At 49.1% G+C, this 17,593-nt stretch overlaps 5 protein-coding genes across 5 annotated transcripts; 4 read left to right on the top strand and 1 right to left on the bottom strand.

Moving 5' to 3' along the window:
* Window positions 1-760: 760 nt before the first annotated feature.
* On the top strand, window positions 761-3,516 carry J7337_001117 (uncharacterized protein; the record flags this gene model as incomplete). The annotated part of the gene is made up of 2 exons (XM_044818861.1): window positions 761-1,501; window positions 1,558-3,516. The coding sequence occupies 2 exons, from the start codon at window positions 761-763 to the stop codon at window positions 3,514-3,516; spliced, it is 2,700 nt and encodes an 899-aa protein (XP_044686563.1).
* Window positions 3,517-4,464: 948 nt separating this feature from the next.
* J7337_001116 (uncharacterized protein) lies at window positions 4,465-4,992 on the top strand (the record flags this gene model as incomplete). The annotated part of the gene is made up of 1 exon (XM_044818860.1): window positions 4,465-4,992. The coding sequence occupies one exon, from the start codon at window positions 4,465-4,467 to the stop codon at window positions 4,990-4,992; it is 528 nt and encodes a 175-aa protein (XP_044686562.1).
* A 413-nt stretch (window positions 4,993-5,405) lies between these two features.
* On the bottom strand, window positions 5,406-6,465 carry J7337_001115 (uncharacterized protein; the record flags this gene model as incomplete). The annotated part of the gene is made up of 2 exons (XM_044818859.1): window positions 5,406-6,260; window positions 6,418-6,465. 2 exons carry the CDS (start codon window positions 6,463-6,465, stop codon window positions 5,406-5,408), a joined length of 903 nt encoding a protein of 300 aa, XP_044686561.1.
* A 1,848-nt stretch (window positions 6,466-8,313) lies between these two features.
* On the top strand, window positions 8,314-9,704 carry ETH1 (S-adenosylmethionine synthase; the record flags this gene model as incomplete). Its single annotated transcript, XM_044818858.1, has 3 exons — window positions 8,314-8,397; window positions 8,522-9,187; window positions 9,243-9,704. The coding sequence occupies 3 exons, from the start codon at window positions 8,314-8,316 to the stop codon at window positions 9,702-9,704; spliced, it is 1,212 nt and encodes a 403-aa protein (XP_044686560.1).
* A 6,044-nt stretch (window positions 9,705-15,748) lies between these two features.
* On the top strand, window positions 15,749-16,369 carry J7337_001113 (uncharacterized protein; the record flags this gene model as incomplete). Its single annotated transcript, XM_044818857.1, has 1 exon — window positions 15,749-16,369. One exon carries the CDS (start codon window positions 15,749-15,751, stop codon window positions 16,367-16,369), a length of 621 nt encoding a protein of 206 aa, XP_044686559.1.
* Window positions 16,370-17,593: the final 1,224 nt, after the last annotated feature.

The following is a 17,593-nucleotide window of genomic DNA, read 5'->3' as shown; positions in this document are numbered from 1 at the left end:
TTTATGACTCCGTTATTGTTTAGGTATTATAAGCATCCAATCCATCCATTGTTAAACTGTGGAGTTCAAATCCATAGAAGTAAGTCTTTTTAAGAGGTCCGGGCATCTGCAGGTTCAATTAAAAGGGTACGTACCTCCCTCGATTGCGGTTCGTTCAATTAATGGATGGAACCCCAACATCCATCACCACCTATCAGTCGCTCTCTCCGTCCATCCATTGCTTTGCTTTTTCCCACATCCCAACTTTTGGATGCTCTCCTCACTCATTCCATCCTCATGCCTAATTAGGTTTCTGGCTGACTGCGCCCTTTGCGAATAGAACCTTGTTGTTCGCTTTGCTCGGCTCTACATACTAAATCAACGACACGCTCATTCATCCATTCATTCATTCATTCGCTCACCTCCGTCTTTTCTTTGTCCGATCGGCATCTGTACCTAATTTTTTGCGCCACGCTACTCTTCTTTTCGACTGGCAAACTCTCAGCCCTCGAGACATTGTCTCTAATTCTACCGAATCGCGGACTGCTCACACTCACATAAACAAGAAACACAGCAAAGCCTCTGAGACAAGCCCACTCGCGTGCGCAACCGAGCTGGGGCCGATACGTAGGGGCCTGTCCAAGTACCCGATTCCTAAATTTCAGCCGTTAGCTTCTTAGGCGCGCTTCAAGACGAGACATAATACTGCCGACCGAACATTCTACATACCGAGTAACTCGATTGCCTCGCCTCTGGCATCAGCTAACCCGGTGTAGAAGTCATGGCAGCGCAGACCTTCCCCAACTATAGTCGCGATGTCCGCCATGGCAAGTCTGGCTCGGGTTCTTCACTGAACTACGGGCCAGTCCCTGGTTCACCGACACTGACGAATCCCGACATGATCTTGCCTGACTACGATTGCGATGTTTCCCTTGATGAGCGTTCACAGTCACCCATGAGAATGTGGAATAATGTTCAGACCAGTGACATGCGATTCCACCTCCCTTCTTCGCAAAACCAATTTATCGCTGGACCTATTACCCCCTCGACGCCCATCATATATGGAAATGGAACTATGCTATCAGACATTGGCGAGGTGACAGAAGTCGAAAGCGTGATAGGAAAAGGAGGACGCCGTGGCTCGGCACATCTGTCCGTTTACAGCAATGATGATCATGTATTGGGCTCATCCCCAACAATGGGGGTAACCCGCATCAAGTCACGATCGCAAATTCTGCAGCGGGAGAGGAAATCTTCGATCGACTCCAACAGTACAATTACTTCGCAAGGCCGCGCTGCGCCTTTCGGAGATTTTGACGATTCTGTCAGCGTTGACGACGTCAACTTTCAGGGCGACGATGAGGAGAGCATGGCATCTTCATATGTTGAGGGTACAGCTGTACGAGAACCCAAGGTTCCGCGCATAGCTCGTACTCAGGAGGCTACCGAGCAGCGCTATTCGACCAGTTCTCTTAGTGATAGGGCAGAACAGATTCTGGCAAATGCGAAACAAAGATTAACGGTGGGCTTCACATTGTCCGGCTAAACAACGAGTGCGCAATGCTAACAAGACTGCAGACGATGGAGGGCAACCTGTCAAGGGCAAGAAGCTCTTTATTTACTCCGATGTCCGATGGGTCAACCCCTTCTCCTCCAATCGTTCGACCTGCGACATCCCTAAGAGAGTCTACCATCCCTCTGAGTTCAAGTCAAGGGCATTCTAGAAATCTCAGCGAAACCAGTTCACAAAACGGCCTTGCCAGCCCAGGCTTCCCGCAACGCTCTGCTAGCGCCTTGGGTGCTGCTGGAGGTTATCGACAGCCATTGACTTCATCTAGAAGTGCCGATGCTCTTGGGATTGGATACGGCGCCACCTCTCACAGGAGTCCCACAACTCTCGATCCCATGCTAGAGACTTTGAGTGAAGATGAAGGCGGTGCAAATGGAGACAGCCGACGCAGCTCTCATCTCTATAATCAGTTGAGCCCCACGTTCGGATCCATGACGGATACAGATATGCCTCGGTCCGCATCCGTAGCTCAGGTTCGTGATTTGAAGCATCAAATGAAGGATTTGAGAGGGAAGATTTCCAGTCTCAAGGAACAGGCACGGGCAGACAGCTTGAAACGCCGTAGTCTGCAGAGCCTCAGGACACCCAGCCCATTTACTCACGCGAGATGGGATCAAGGACTTCCAGAGTCTCGAACATCACAAGAGACCACCCCGGAGACTCCCGCCTGGCAAGCGCCCTGGAACCAGGGGTCACCTAAGGATAAAGTGAGTGGTCAAATGTCGCCCAAGGAGGGCTCGAAGCAACCCTCTGAAGAATCTGCGAAAACGTTGGATGCCGGTGCTGAACATGGCTCCCGCACTTTTGACGCACCGGACGTAGTTGTGGCTCAAGAGCTGAGCGATTCGCCTCATTTTGAAGCGGAACCGGATCTTGGAGATGACATTCAAGTGCAAACGCAAGTGCAAGAAAACGATGACATGAATGACGATGGCGAAACGTGGGAAGGAGATCTGGAACAAGAGGAGGAAGATTTTAAGCGGGATGGAAATGGTTACGGACTACAGAATGGAGAGTACAACGACGATGCCGAGGATGATGATGACGACGAGTTTGTGGATTTTGAGAGCGAGAGTGGCGAGTCATCATATCATGATGCCTTTCAAACCCCCGTGTCTCACGAGGATCGTGAGGATGCTTTCGATTACGAGCACTTTTTTCTCCACTCAGCGATGGGAACAATGAGCCAGCATCGACGAGAGAGCTGGAGCAGTGTGAGCTCTGGTGATTCTGTTGAGACAACTCGCGGCCCAATCGTTGCCTCCACTTCTGCACCCGACTCTGATTCTGATCACGAAAGGAGGCCGAGCGTTGATACTATGTCGTCCTTTAACAGTTTTGCCACAGCCACCGAAGGCCGTTCAAGTCGCAACTCGGAATTTGAGGATGCCACAGAGACCATCGTCATCGTGCCCGCAGATTCAGACGCGCCCCTGGGCTCAAAACGGGCAACATTTGGCAACTTCAAATTCCCTCGATCAGGAGCCCCTTCCAGAAACGGGTCTGTCGATTATCACCAAAATCATCCCCGACGCAGCACCGTGGTTCGTCGACCTAGTAGCAGCGCAGCTACCTACGCGCGCCATCGGCCTTCGATGTCATCTTTCGGGTCGACTGGAACAAATCGAAGCTTCCCTCTCATAGACAAGTCTAAGGGAACCAACGGGGTCTTGACGCCGACAGGTACCCCCGGGGGGTCACCCGACTCGGAGCTCAGGCAGATATCCGAAAGTCTCCTTAATGAGGCAGCCGGGTTGGGCGGTATTGAAGGTAGACAAAAGAATGGCAATACTTCGGCTGTACATGGGCTTGACAAAGAAAGTCAGATCTTGGTCGAGAGACTTGTGGCCAGTCTCGGGAAGTGTGTCTTAGGATTGACAGAGTCATCAAGAGCCGGCACAGAGGCACGGATGTACCGCAGGAGAATTGACGCTGCGCGACGCATTCTTGAGGGGCTTGAAGAGTGAGTGCAGTTGCCCGAATACTTCTATCAGGCCAAGTATTTCGAAGAGGTTGTATTTTTCTCGCATGGCGCTTTACATGGAGGTGGATAGGGATATTAACACACATGATGGTGCTCTGGTTATGAGCAGACGGAGTTGAGGCCTGTCTTGGATGAGACCAGGTTATTTTCGATACCCTTCAAGTCTAGCGGTTTGCTTCCTTATTTATTCTTAAACTCATGACCTTTACAGGACTTTTTTATAGCTTCAATTACGACATATTTTATACGTCAATTCATGGCACTCAGACTGTTTATGCCATGCTCGCGTGCTGTTTGCGCATGTTGGTCCGTGCTGTGGTCTTGATCCTTTAGACCCTTGCTACCTAATTAAGGTAAGGTAGTTACAATTGTACAATTTTGCATGTGATAGACTCAGATAAGTTAAGGGAAATGGTGGGTAAGGCAGTAAATGTGATCGAGTGCGTCACAGGTTATTGATTGCTATATTGTTGGACGGTTAACAGATCCCTATTTCCATTCGCTTCAGCTGTACTATTATTAGGTACCGTAGCACTCCTCGCCGTATCAGATCAGTAGTGCCTTACAACCGTCTTCTAACACTTATGCTGATGTTCCCAAGAGCACAACTATCCTACTCAAAATACGATAAATCAAGTCATCCTGTAGATGGTAGTCTGATAAAAAAATTAACAGTGTAGTAATATTCCTATCAGAACTCAGGTAAATCCCAGGCCACTTCATATATCGAGTTACGTTCCAGGAGACAAAGGGCCAAGTAGTAGTGATTAATGCTTACCTGAACTAGACATCTTAGACCGCAACTTTCCCTTCACATCTACCCTGGACGCTCGCACAGAAAAGCCACGAAACAACATTTCCCCCACCAGCGTCAACAAACTCAAACCCAAACCTTACACCGACAAGATTCCCATCACAAATTATCGCCGAAATGCCCTCCGTGGAACCTCCAACGCTGGCAACGCACCTCCTTACAGCGCTGCTTCCCCCGGAGCTCGCCGATTCTATCCAAAAGCACATCCTGCACCCACGCTCGCCCGTCCAAATCATCGCGCGCAACGTCCTCGACCAAGCGCAGAGTCTTCTCGACACGGCCGCGCCTCTTCTTGAGCCTCTATTTGATCGCATCATGATCTTGCTAGCAGAAAACCAAGGCCTCGTCGGTGTGATTGCATCGCTGGTAGTCCTTGCTACTGTTGTAATAATTCTCAATTGGATTCGTCGTCTGCTCATGTGGTGGACGCGCATGGCTATGCGCATCGCGACTTGGGCTCTTCTACTTGCTCTTGCAGCGTGGATCTGGGAGCGTGGTGTCTTCGAGAGCGCAAGGGATATGGCTGTCATGGGCGGCAAGATCGTGGGATACCTGGCTGCCATCAAGGATGTTTGGCTGCAGGAGTATGATCGCTACGAGGCGCAACAGGGCATGGCTGGGACCAGAGGCACGGCTTCCGGATGACGATCGAGATAAGTAACGTCCATACAGAAAAAATATATGCGGACGGCGAATATACAGCAATGGCTGTTTTGCATACGACCCGACACATTTTGAATACCACCAGAAGACAGAACATCAAGGAAACCCCCCCCCCCCCCCCAAAAAAAAAAAAAAAGAAGAAAAAACAACAGAGCACGGGTATACCATGGCCATACAGCATAAGTCATCCATCAGCATAATTCTTATGATTTATCACGAAAGAGGTGGAAGAGGGCAGGTTAGAAAAAAGAGCGGGACTGTGACACATCACGTCCAAGCTCAATTCTATCTCAGACTATGAGAAGCAATCAGTAACGCCGGCGCTATGCAATACTACTATCAAGATACCACATATTTCCCTTTTCCCAGGTTATTCATTTGCCATTACATCCACACTAGTCGTCATGATCCTCATATTCCTCATCATGGGGCTCTTTGGGATCCTGAGCTTCGTGGAATTGTATGCAGTCATCAATGTAGCTCAGAATAGCACCGACGCTGTCCTCGTTGGTCACGTCTAGCCTGAGATAATTGATCATACTGAAGCTCTCGATCAAGCCAGCCACAGCTCGGTTCAGTCGTCGAAAACTAGCACCTTTCATTACTTGTTCCTTCTCGTCAGGTGCCTTTGACTCGTCATCTTCGGCTTCAGGACCCTCTGTAACACGACGCGCACGCTCGATAGGGTCATCGTCGAGCAGACCTACGTCAGGTGTAAGGAAGCGCTTGAGATCCTTCTTCTTCACTTGGCCCTTAACGAGGTCCATCTTGGACAGGATGTTGATGTGTGGCACCTCGAGCATGAGCATGGCACTCATGGCACTAAGGGTGCCAGAGAAAAACTTTGCTCGATCGACGACGAATGTCGCTTCCAGGAGATAGACAGCGGCCATGCGGATGTCAAGAGAGCCCGGCTGGGACAGAAATTTGACTAGAGCCGGTAGAATAGGGACATGTGTGTATAGTTCGATCTGACCGGGCATGTCGAAGATAATGAGGTATTCTTCGGTCAGACTGTCGAGAGCTTCGGTCAACCAGTCGAGGTTCTCCATAAGGAACTCAAAACAATATATCAGGCCACCATTAGGTCCGAGGCCAACTTCCTCCATAGCATCTTTGAGGGAAATAAGTTCTTTGATGTCAAGATCTGGTTCATGTTCAAATGATTCGGCGGCAGGATCGAGGTTAATGTAGAAGGCAGAACGGCGATTAAGATTAAGATGGGTGATGAGGGCGGCGCAGAAAGTTGACTAGATGCGACAAAATGCAAAGTTAGTTGGGGCGCATTGATGAATGTTGGGAACAAAAAGACCAGCACGCGATCCAGTGACAGCATGATGAGAACGATGATGCAACAAGAGACAGTATTGGAGAACAGAAGCAACAGCAAAGGTCAATGTCACGTACCTTGCCCGCGCCCGCAGGGCCCATGATCATGGCACCGAACTTGCTCATGTTGAAGATACAAAAATATTGTACGTTGTTCGTTTTGTTTGTCAAGAACAAGGGCCAAGATCGGATTTGATAGCTCCAGGGTCAAGGCTACCAGGTAGCTACAGGTTCTAAGTAGCCCCGCTTGCTTGAGATAGAGGGGGCTGATGCGGCAGAAGAGTATGACAGAAAGCGGTAGCTCTGCACCGTCTAGCCAGGGCTCAACGTCGGTTATATCTCGTTGTTTGGAAATCGATGAGGATTACTGTTCTCGATGTGGTGATGGTGACGAGCTTGTGAGAGGTAGTTGAATTTTGACATGTTCTGGAAGGGAACCTGAATGGTGGGGTAAAAGTTCGGATTTTTTCACACCTTCTTTTCCTCGCCGTTTTGCCCCTCCTGTTCCGGCGCCATAAAAAAAAAGTCGTTTCTCAGCCTCTTTTTGGCCTCTCGTGTGAAGCTATCAGCCCCGCCATTACTGTACACGTACTAGGTTATCATGCCTAGACTCGGGGCCATCATGATAACTTTTTTACGTTAGTACTTGGAGACACCTTTTCATTGACATCCACTCGACTATCTTCTCCGGATGCTGGTGCACGTGTATGAAAATCAGTCAGGGAATTGGTCAAGGATTATTCTTGGAAGGATTGCGGCTGATAGGTTCGGCAACTCAAGGCCCATTGTTCCTACAACCGGATATCCTAACTTAGATGAGGGGATTGACGGGAAGCGGGGAGACGAGTACGAGTGAGGACGGATTGCAACTGCATTGATGAGCTCGGGTTAGCGAGAGGGTGCAAGAAAAGCGAGATTAACATGTAGAAAGTCAAGACCTCAACAACTCAACCTATGAGAAACCCTATGCTTAGACTGAGGACTACCTCAAGTAATTGAAGTTTAGGAATACATTTCATTAATTATTCGTAAAAGAGAAATGGGCATTTCATAACACTTAAGGAGGCCATATGTTTTCTTGTATTCCGAATACTGGCAGGCACTTTTTGCAGCTGACGGCAGGTGCGATGGCGCAATACTGCCGTAAATTTCGGCTTCCGAAGAACGTGCCTTTTCTCTCTTTCCCAGTGCCATTTACCCCTCCATCGCCAAGGGTAGCGGCCACCGAAAGCCTGCCTCTGCGATAAGGAGTGTACCTGTGCTTCAGGCTATTTCTCCATACCAATACAGGTACCCTCTTATGACTTCGGACCCTGTAGATTTGGACAATCACGACCGAGGGCCGTTCAACAGAAAAAAAAACCAGGAAAAAAAAAACTAGCAAGCACAATTGTTTTTGTCGATCCCCACCTTTTCATTGAGAAGCCATTGTACTGTAGCATTGGGTAATATTTGATAGGTACATTGAGATTGTAGGAATATGGGCGTAAACCGAGTCATTGCACAAGTCGCGAGTAAGCTCATCCTGCCAATTGTCTACAAGAACTGGAAGAAAGGACGAAAGAAAAAACTGCCCGGACCAAGGTACCTACGTGCATAAACCTCTCCGACCTTTTGGTAAGGAAAATTCCCACCCCCCACTTGGCTCCTAATAAAGCCTGCAACAACGTATTCGCACATCCCCTCCTTCCCGCCTTTTTCTTTAAGGTACTACTACCTCCCGCTCCCGCTTCGAATCTTTTTCTGCTTTTCCCTTCTTCATCCTCATTCTACTTCCTCTCCTCTTCAGCGCCTTCTTTTTGGTATGTATGTCCTTGTTCCAATTGCTCTACATTGTCGACTTATTCTAACATTCAGTCTTCTCAGTGACCTCAACCCCGTCATCACCAGATAACCAGAGTTGTCCGGGCCTGCCCAGCTTTAACCGTTACCTTTTTCTCTCACATCCTTCTCCTTCTTCACCTAATCCTCACAATGTCTGCTACCAACGGCACCAACGGCGTTCACGCCGAGCTCTCCTCATGGAAGCACTACAATGAGGGTTCTTTCCTCTTCACCGTAGGTCCCTCCCGACGCCCCCCATTGCGCAGCTCACATCTGAGCGATCCCTTATCGGATCTATCAATGTGACCTCGTACCGAGATCTTATTATCCCGCAGTCCAGTCACTGACAATCAACCAGTCCGAGTCCGTCGGTGAGGGTCACCCGGACAAGATCGCTGATCAGGTTTCCGACGCTATCCTCGATGCTTGCCTCAGGGAGGATCCCCTCTCCAAGGTTGCTTGCGAGACTGCCACCAAGACTGGTATGATCATGGTCTTCGGTGAGATCACCACTCAGGCCAAGCTCGACTACCAGAAGGTTGTCCGTGACGCCATCAAGGACATCGGCTATGATGACTCTGCCAAGGGTTTTGACTACAAGACCTGCAACTTGCTCGTCGCCATCGAGCAGCAGTCTCCCGATATCGCTCAGGGTCTTCACTACGAGAAGGCTCTCGAGCAGCTCGGTGCTGGTGACCAGGGTATCATGTTTGGCTATGCCACTGATGAGACACCTGAGCTCTTCCCCCTCACTCTCCTCTTCGCCCACAAGCTGAACGCTGCCATGTCCGCTGCTCGCCGCGACGGTTCTCTGCCCTGGCTCCGACCCGACACCAAGACCCAGGTCACCATTGAGTACAAGCACGACAACGGTGCCGTTGTCCCTCAGCGCGTCCACACCGTTGTCGTCTCCGCTCAGCACTCTCCCGATATCTCCACTGAGGAGCTCCGCAAGGAGATCAAGGAGAAGATCATCAAGAAGGTCATCCCCGCCAAGTACCTCAGCGACGAGACCATCTACCACGTAAGTTTGTCAAAACATAACAAGGAACAAGCGAAAGTGCTAACTCTCCCGCCAGATCCAACCCTCTGGCCTCTTCATCATTGGTGGTCCCCAGGGCGACGCTGGTCTGACCGGCCGAAAGATCATCGTCGATACCTACGGTGGCTGGGGTGCCCACGGTGGTGGTGCTTTCTCCGGTAAGGATTTCTCCAAGGTCGATCGATCTGCTGCCTATGTCGGCCGATGGATTGCCAAGTCCCTCGTCAACGCCAAGCTCTGCCGACGTGCTCTTGTCCAGCTCTCCTACGCCATCGGTGTCGCTGAGCCTCTCTCAATCTACGTCGACTCCTACGGCACCTCCGAGAAGACCTCCGAGGAGCTTGTCCAGATCATCCGAGACAACTTCGACCTCCGACCTGGTGTCATTGTCCGTGAGCTCAACCTGGACCATCCTATCTACCTCCAGACTGCCAAGAACGGCCACTTCGGTACCAACCAGTCCTTCAGCTGGGAGCAGCCCAAGGAACTCAAGTTCTAAGTTGACCATCGACATTGTATCAAAACACCAAAAGAGTATTCAACAGCTCTATGCATGCATCTTGAAGATGTTTAATCAGTTCATTTGATTTAGCAAATATAGGCGGCGTACGGTTCTCAACGAAACCTGTGTATCTCCCACCGGAAGGGAGGACGGTCGGTTTCCGGCTTTTATTTTGTTTCTAATTTCTATCCAAAAAGCCAATTCGGTTATACGGTAGTGGGGATTCTTTTGCGATATATACCAGGCACGGAGTGGGCGTCTTTCAACAAAGACATATTAGGGCAAACCTGCATTTGTGAGGCGAAGCAAAAAAGTCAACAGAGACTTGCATTTTAACGATACCACGACAAGGGAATGACAAAAGACGACGCGTTCGTGTGAGAGCGGCGTTTTGACGAGGAAACAAAAGAACTTCAACATCTTTTTCTTTCCTGGATCTCTAGCCGAGCTGATGCAGTAAGTGGGCGAGACCATGACGCGGTGGAAATTGGATGGATCATTGGCAAGAATGTCAATCTTGGAGAGAAGTAACTGGAGAGTGAAGGGCTAGTGATAGATATGCCCTGTCGCTGCGAACCGAGACAGCAGCTAGGCCAAGAAAGAAATCACGTCAAGGGAATACTCGTCCAACATGCGTTTGCTGTGAAGCCTGATGTCTTCTGTCCAATACACAAATAGGTTGGTTGCGTTGCGTTGCGTTGCCGTCAAATAGGTGTCATGATGGTCTTGGCCACAAACGGAAACCCGAAACTCTCATACCAACGGGTAGTCCCTTGGTAGGTCATGGTACTTGGGTAACGCCACGAAGACCCCCCTCATCATGACAACCCATTGAACTATGCATGAGCTGGTACCATATAACGTCCTATTCTAATGGGTACTGAATTCTTCTGTAGTTGAACTGGTGCAGCCGCTAGGTCCGGAAAGGTCTTGGCAACGGTAAGAGGCTCCTGGACACAATCACTTCCTTCTAATTGATATTGTGGAGTTACTCCAAGTGATGTCACCCTTCCCTCGGAAGCGATACTACTACGGACGATCTGCGGAGCTTGTGGCTCTGGAGTCGAGACAACAGTGTGTGAGTAAAGTGCGGTGAGGCAGCTTAACACAGCAAGAACAGTGTCTGATGAAAAGCTCATTGCGCCCTGTGAGTCCGAAAGCCCCCCAGGTGGAGGAAGACTGCTTGGAACCCGCCACATTACCGAGCGTACTTGTGACTTGTCAAGGTCCTCGGTCACCGACCTCAACAGAAAGGACTCTATGGAAGGGTATGTGCCATCCATTGTGATGAGCCCTCCCAACAGCAACGACGGTCTACAGGTGAAAACCCGCCTTGGCAATATAAGTGCACAAGGCCGCTAGCCTCCTCCATCCGGTTGTATGGACAATCGAACTGGGTGAAGCCGATGTCCGGTGCCGTAAAAACTGTCGCCAAGTCTCGACCCCTAGACTCATCTGGACCGTGTTGAGTCTATTGCTTGAAGCCGCCCTGCGCCCATTCCAACAGCAACATATCAGCATGTTGGAGCATAGATGTTTAGATTTCAAGTCTGAAGAGTAAACCAGACAACTGGCTGGCACCATGAACTTTAGTCCAGTGAACATGTAGTGCGTCAGTTGCCATCTAAAGAAGCTTACCACAAATGGAGACGAGAAAGACCCAGCTGTCCACGAGAAAAGGGGTGCCCCAGATCCTGGAAATCCGGAAGCGCCTCATGTGGTAATCATTGCTTTGAGCCATTCCCACCAACAGCTGCTTCCTTTGCTAAGAACTTTTGGAGTTGAACGGCACCTCTCCAACTCATTGTGTAATTGTGTTTGACGTAGGGTGGGAAATGTCGAATCTTCTGACATACGAGTATAAGATGAAGAAGCCTATCTGCCTTTCAGATACCTTTGTTTTATCAGACCTCCTCATCATTCTTGGAGCCCCTCAATCTAAATCCAGCGTTGTGTTAGGACACAGGGGGAATCGATGCACATGCTGGTCTTGTGATGAAAACATCAGCAGAGTAATTTTTGTTTCGGCGAGGAAGAGTACGGACAAACGGGTATTGAGAAATGAAGCAGGAATGAAGGTACCTCTCGCGAAAGTATTATCGACGAGAAACAAGGCAACTCGCCTCCTCAACGATGGTTGAAGGCCGGGATCAGTGTCAGCATGTTGATGACGCTACCTGGAAGCGAGACCAGCAAGTGACACCATGGTGACTTTTTGGAACCATTTCTCGCAGAATCGGGAACAATTGTTCACACTCCGCGCCCTGTAATTTGCAGAATGGCGCCGAGCTTGGTACTGGCCAGCTGCTTTGCAGCTTTATGACCCAGGCCCCAGTGGCCGCACAATGACGATATGGATGTGTGTACTTGAAGTAATGGACAGGACTCATTGGTACCGACTAGACCATAGAGGCTGCACAAAATACCTGTAATTCAAAAGGGCTCCCAGAGGATCCACGTTCCATGGCCACTCAACAAGTACCAACAAGTTAACCTCTGCATGAGGAGATATGAAGGGTATTTCAGTACAGGCATTCGAAAAAAAGACCTTGTGCAATTAATTGAGAAGCCTTACTTTGCACTGAGAAGTCCACTGGCTCATGCTCCCTCTCGCTTATGATCATGGCTTATACCCAGGTCAATGAGGAGGAAGACACGGCTTGCCATAAGCTTTCCAACTTGGCAACAGGTGATAGTATCAGACCGTCTCAAGGGCAAAAAGGAATACACAGAGGCTTGAAGAACATGCCTTGACTTTGAGACATATTCAAAAAGCCTCGAGTTGTTTGCTTGGTGGCTTACAAGCCCAGTCCTTCGATCCGAAAACCCAGATGTGCCGTTGAGCAAGTTTAGGGCATTCCGTTTTCCGAGCTGAAAGAATTATTGCTCAAACTGCTCAACATGCTTCAATTGGAGGGGCGTGTAGTCTTCATCATCCCGTATGGTATGAATAAACGTGGGAGGGACTACCAACAGACCATGGGCATTGTTCTTTGGTAAAGAGTGTACTATCAGAAGCTGACGGCATGCCACAACTGCGACTGTAGTAGGAGTAGACTCTCGTCTCATCATCTGCAGATCTTTGTTTGTTTGAGACATAAATTATGCGAATAAGCCTGCGCGGTGGGGGCAGCACGATCAGCCAACGATGTCGGCACTTGACGAACGGCTATGCTGAAGCGGAGTCGCACCATGAGTACCAGGAGTGAAATACTCAGCCAACTGGACCTTTTGATCAACAGTTGTCACAGGTGAAATGACCTTTCCTTAGTACCTCTAGTTGTTTTAGGTAAACATTGTAGCTGATGCACCACAGGCTTATACCCATAACACCAATAACCGCCTGTGAATGTCGAGTGAAACGTAGTGAAGCCCAGAGTTGCTAACTAGTATACTCTGCGTTGCAGTGTGTCGAGAACCAGCAGGCCGGATGGGAAGAGGATCGTCCCGGGTACGCCATTATAGCGTAGTCACTCTGCTGGTATTCTGGGCTTGGACGCTGAAGGATAAGGCAGTATGGAAAGTGAAAATTGGGGCCAGGGCCCAAGCTTGAATAGACAGCAGAACCGAGGAGATGGGTTGGCAGTCAAAAGGCTGCTTCGCTTAAACTGGTTATGGTTCTGCAGGAGGTGCGGACGCAAGATATGACGCCGCGGACCTGGTAGACGTTGGTGAGCAGTGCATGGACATTTGTTTGTTTGTTAGGAAATTGAACGGGCAAGGTTTCCTTTGGCGAATTGTACAGAGCGTGAGTGGGCAATGAGAGATTGTTTGTCGGTAAGGAGGTGGTGTGGTGTGGTAGACTGTCTAGACTGTCTGAAGGGTGTAAGTCCCCGAGATGCATCACGGCAGGGATGATGGATGGTTGTGACCGTTTGGAACATGCAATTGTCAGCCCAAAAAGGGAAGCTCGTAAGGGGGGGCGTATCTAGGTATCCTCTATTGTCGACTGTCATGGGTACCTAGTACATTTGTGTTGGCTGAGGTACCTACCTATACAGAAGCGAGCTTGAGTTATGAGAGTTCTGTGGAGGATGCGGAAGGCGGCAGAAGTCCGTAAATGTGGGCCTGTGCTACGGGCGCTAGACCCGAAGTGGGCCTCAATAGGAAGCGAATAGGCGGCAGGTGTCGCCCGTGGTTGGTGCTTCGATTCAGCCCATTCGGTCGGGACTGCGCGGCTGACGGGGGGTTTTTACGGGGGGCTATTCGACAACAATACCAAGCACGTCTGGGGACAATAGGAAGCCAACAAGCCGCCAAGCCGCGCCCCGAAAGCCACCTTGACGCCTTCCGCTTTCGCATCGGCCAACTACGTCCTGCTAAAAGGTTCGCTTTTCTAATGTCGGTCGTGACTGACTGATGTTCAACTTGGAGTCAGCACTTTGATGCACTGAGGTTGGTATTGATGACTTGGTCTCTAGAATGTGATGATCATGAAGAAAAGTGATACAATAAACGATCATCTTTTGACGAGCTAACGAGTAAGTACTAGATGTACCTATGTAGGAAGGTTACGGACCCTGATGGTTCCTTCATTCAGGTGCTTCCTCTTGGTCCCTGAATTTAAGGTATTCATGCCGTGGTACATGTAGGTTAGGTACCAGTATTGTTGATCTCCGAAACCTTGCGTTGAAACTCCCCAATATCATATATGGCAAAGCATGGATTTTGTCTCAAAAGTTCTTTCGATTGTGTTTGTCAAATTTTGATCCTGCATATTACCGTCTGGACTCATGAAGGTGCTGAGGTGATAATACCAGGAGCCAGGCAAAATGAACGTGTAACCATCCAACTGCTCCAATAGGCAAAAAGACCCGCCAGCAAGAACCGGCGAGCCATGATAATGCATGCATTGTATCTTCCCTGATACAGGATTTGACGTGACAAGTTTGCCCTGTCCGGTACTAGAAACCCACCCCATTCCACGGTGATGGTATTCAGTGGTAGGTGGTCATCGCGTTGGTTTCAGCCATCTTCTGCGTGTGTGGAGGGGGCGTGCGTAGAGTCTGATGAGAGAGATCAATAATACCCGTTTGAATAAGTCCGAAATCCTTCGCGAGAGCATATCCTGTGCACAGTACCGTAGGCACAATGCAGACATTGAACCCGGCCTGACGGACGTTAGTTTCGGCTGAGGCTGCAAGTCTCTTTCTTCCTAGCTTGGCCACGCCATGGCACACGACATTATGCTGGCCTAACTTAGTAGGTAGCCTATCTCTTGTGCTTGTGACATATCGTGTTGTATCCATGTTGGTGGCTTGTATTTTTTTTTTTTTTTCTTTTTACTGAATCAGAAAGATGGCAGTTATGCCTGGGCGCTACGGGATCCATTCTTCCTCCCGTGCCTATTATTGTGCCCTATTGTAGTTGCAGATGAAATGATGGCGTACAAAGTCTCAGCCTGAAGTCGATGCATGTCATTTTCCCCCTACACCCCCTTCTCCCGTGCGGGTAGATGGGATTCTTCTACAAATCTTGTTTGCTGTGAATTTCATGTACTTCTCCCTCACTGCAGATATTAAACAATCAATCAGGTTTTGATCAAGTTCCATTTTATTGTGATTAGTGTTGGTATTGTCCAGCACTCCAAGACCACTACAGGAGGAAACCTGCTTAGTTCCCCCTTTTCTTATTCTCACTTCAGCCCATCTATATCTAGATATCTTTCCCACTTCCCTTCCGGAACATCTTTCTCTGAACCTCTTAACTCTATCCAGAAATCACATCATCCTCGCGTCACCTCAGCCCCAGCAAGCCAGAGATAGCACTATCACACGTGGCGCATAGCTCTCGGCCACCACCTCGCCCCCTGGTCTTACCTATTGTATCGAGGACAAGATCTTGTCTTTACCCGTTACTAACAGCAATTTTATCGTCGAGAAACTTTTATATATGACAGACCTGTCGCACTGGAGTTCCTCTCCTACACCAAAACAATCTTCCTATCCAGTAGCACCACCTGACTCTGCTCTCCTTTTCTCCAGAGAGCATTGTTACCCGAGCACAAACAAATACACCTTCCCTTACATATAAAACAAACCATGGACGCTCCCAACAATACTTCTCAACCTCAGGACCCCCAAGTCGATGTCCCTAAGGAGAACAGTCCTCCTCCAGCCTATACACCGCGAAGAGTCCCTGTCACTGATTTCACTGCCATGATGGCCAGAATTATTCAAGAGAGGCGGGATACTCTCCCTAACTTGGGTGGGAATATCCCACACCCTCAGCCCCAACAAACCACGGGCACTTCCCTGCTTTCTGATACTGTGGATGATGACCAAGACGAGACATCTGAGGGAAGCTCACCCATAAGCCTCAAGATCGACACATCTGTCAATGTTTCACGAAACAACAACATCGTGTGCCTGACAGCTACTCCCGCGGAACAGGCCAATGCTATAGCCAAGGCCGTCGTGCAAGCTTTACACGAGGGAAGCTCTGGCCGTTGCGGCATTCCGATGATTGACGAGTCTGGCTGCCCTCGACCCTTGAGTATCCAGGTTGCTGCGGGTCTGAATGTTGAGGGAACAGGTAATGTCATCGGAAGCCGAGATGTTATCGGGGGTCTCATCCAGAAACGCGCTGGAACTTCACTTCCACTTGATCCGGATGATGAGGAAGACTTGGCCCCTACTAAGAGACGGCGAACAAGTTATTAAACGAAAGAATACCATGTCATATGTCTGGAAATGGTTAGTTTAGGAGGTTGCTGGGGTAATCACGGGCAAGCATTTCCAAGGAACCTGGTGAAGGTAGATATGAGTGTTTCTTGGGGCCTATGTTACCTAGACTTCTCATCCCAGGATGCTGAAAAGAGAACAGCAATACTGAGAAGAATATTGACGGCCTTTTTATGATTAGAGATGAAAGGCATGGGGTCGGGGAGTTCATTCATTCATTCATTCTTCCTTAACCAGCGAGAACTTCAAGGCTGGTGATGTTCATGTAATACAGCGGAATTAACTACTGATTTGATATGAGAACCACTGCTCTATCTCAGCCACAGATTGAGTGATAATCAATTAACTATAGCACTAATAAAAAAGAAAGGCGATTTATTGTCTATGGGATCTTTGGGATCTTCATGTCAGGCGAATATCCACAATACCGCCTGCTATTGACAAAGAGTATTCTTGAGATGCGAATAATCAGCAGAAGATACTCCTAACTCGTGATATAGAGTGATAACAAATATAATAGGAGTTTCTTGACCTATTATTTCTGTCTCTTTCTTAACCTTTACGCTATAATACTGGGCCATCTTTGTTGGATATGCTTATTGTGTTGTGTTACAACACACCTCAGCTTCAACATGACCGTGCCGTTCTTCTTCACCTTGACCTCCATGCCTCTACTGAAGTCGAGCAATCTTCAAGCTACTCTCAACAAGGAAACCAATTACTTGGGAATAATCAATGATAGACTTGCCTCGTTCTTAGCGCTCTCGATTCTGAATAATCGCATCTTTCCAACGCCATTCCCGCCATGATCGCATTCCCCCAACGCTAAGGCGTCAACGTTTCAATCGTCACGTAGGGAAAACCAGGGAAAAAGAGAGGCCCCCCCCCCCCCCCCCCCGTTTCAATAGAATGGTACTGTAGCTCGGTCGCTTGGGCAGATGGTGCACGGTCATCCTATCCCTCGGTCCCTTTTAACTAACTAGCATACACACTATCCATTGTTTGTCTGTCCCAGTTCAGAGGACTGGGATCAGCCAAGTCGAGCTGGTGCAATTAGTCTGGCAACCATGGAAATAGGCTATCTATTGACACCCACCCAACTCAATGTGCAGCTTCAGCCTTACTTTGTGTGTTCAGCCTATCCATTGTTGGTTCCCCGACGGAATTGTTCATCGGCCAAGTCGGAACGCCAACACTGAGCCG

Source organism: Fusarium musae, chromosome 1 (genome assembly GCF_019915245.1).
Source record: "Fusarium musae strain F31 chromosome 1, whole genome shotgun sequence".
Classification (NCBI taxonomy): domain Eukaryota; kingdom Fungi; phylum Ascomycota; class Sordariomycetes; order Hypocreales; family Nectriaceae; genus Fusarium; species Fusarium musae.
Note: the sequence above shows the minus strand (reverse complement) of the source record. Positions and strands in the feature narration are given on the sequence as shown.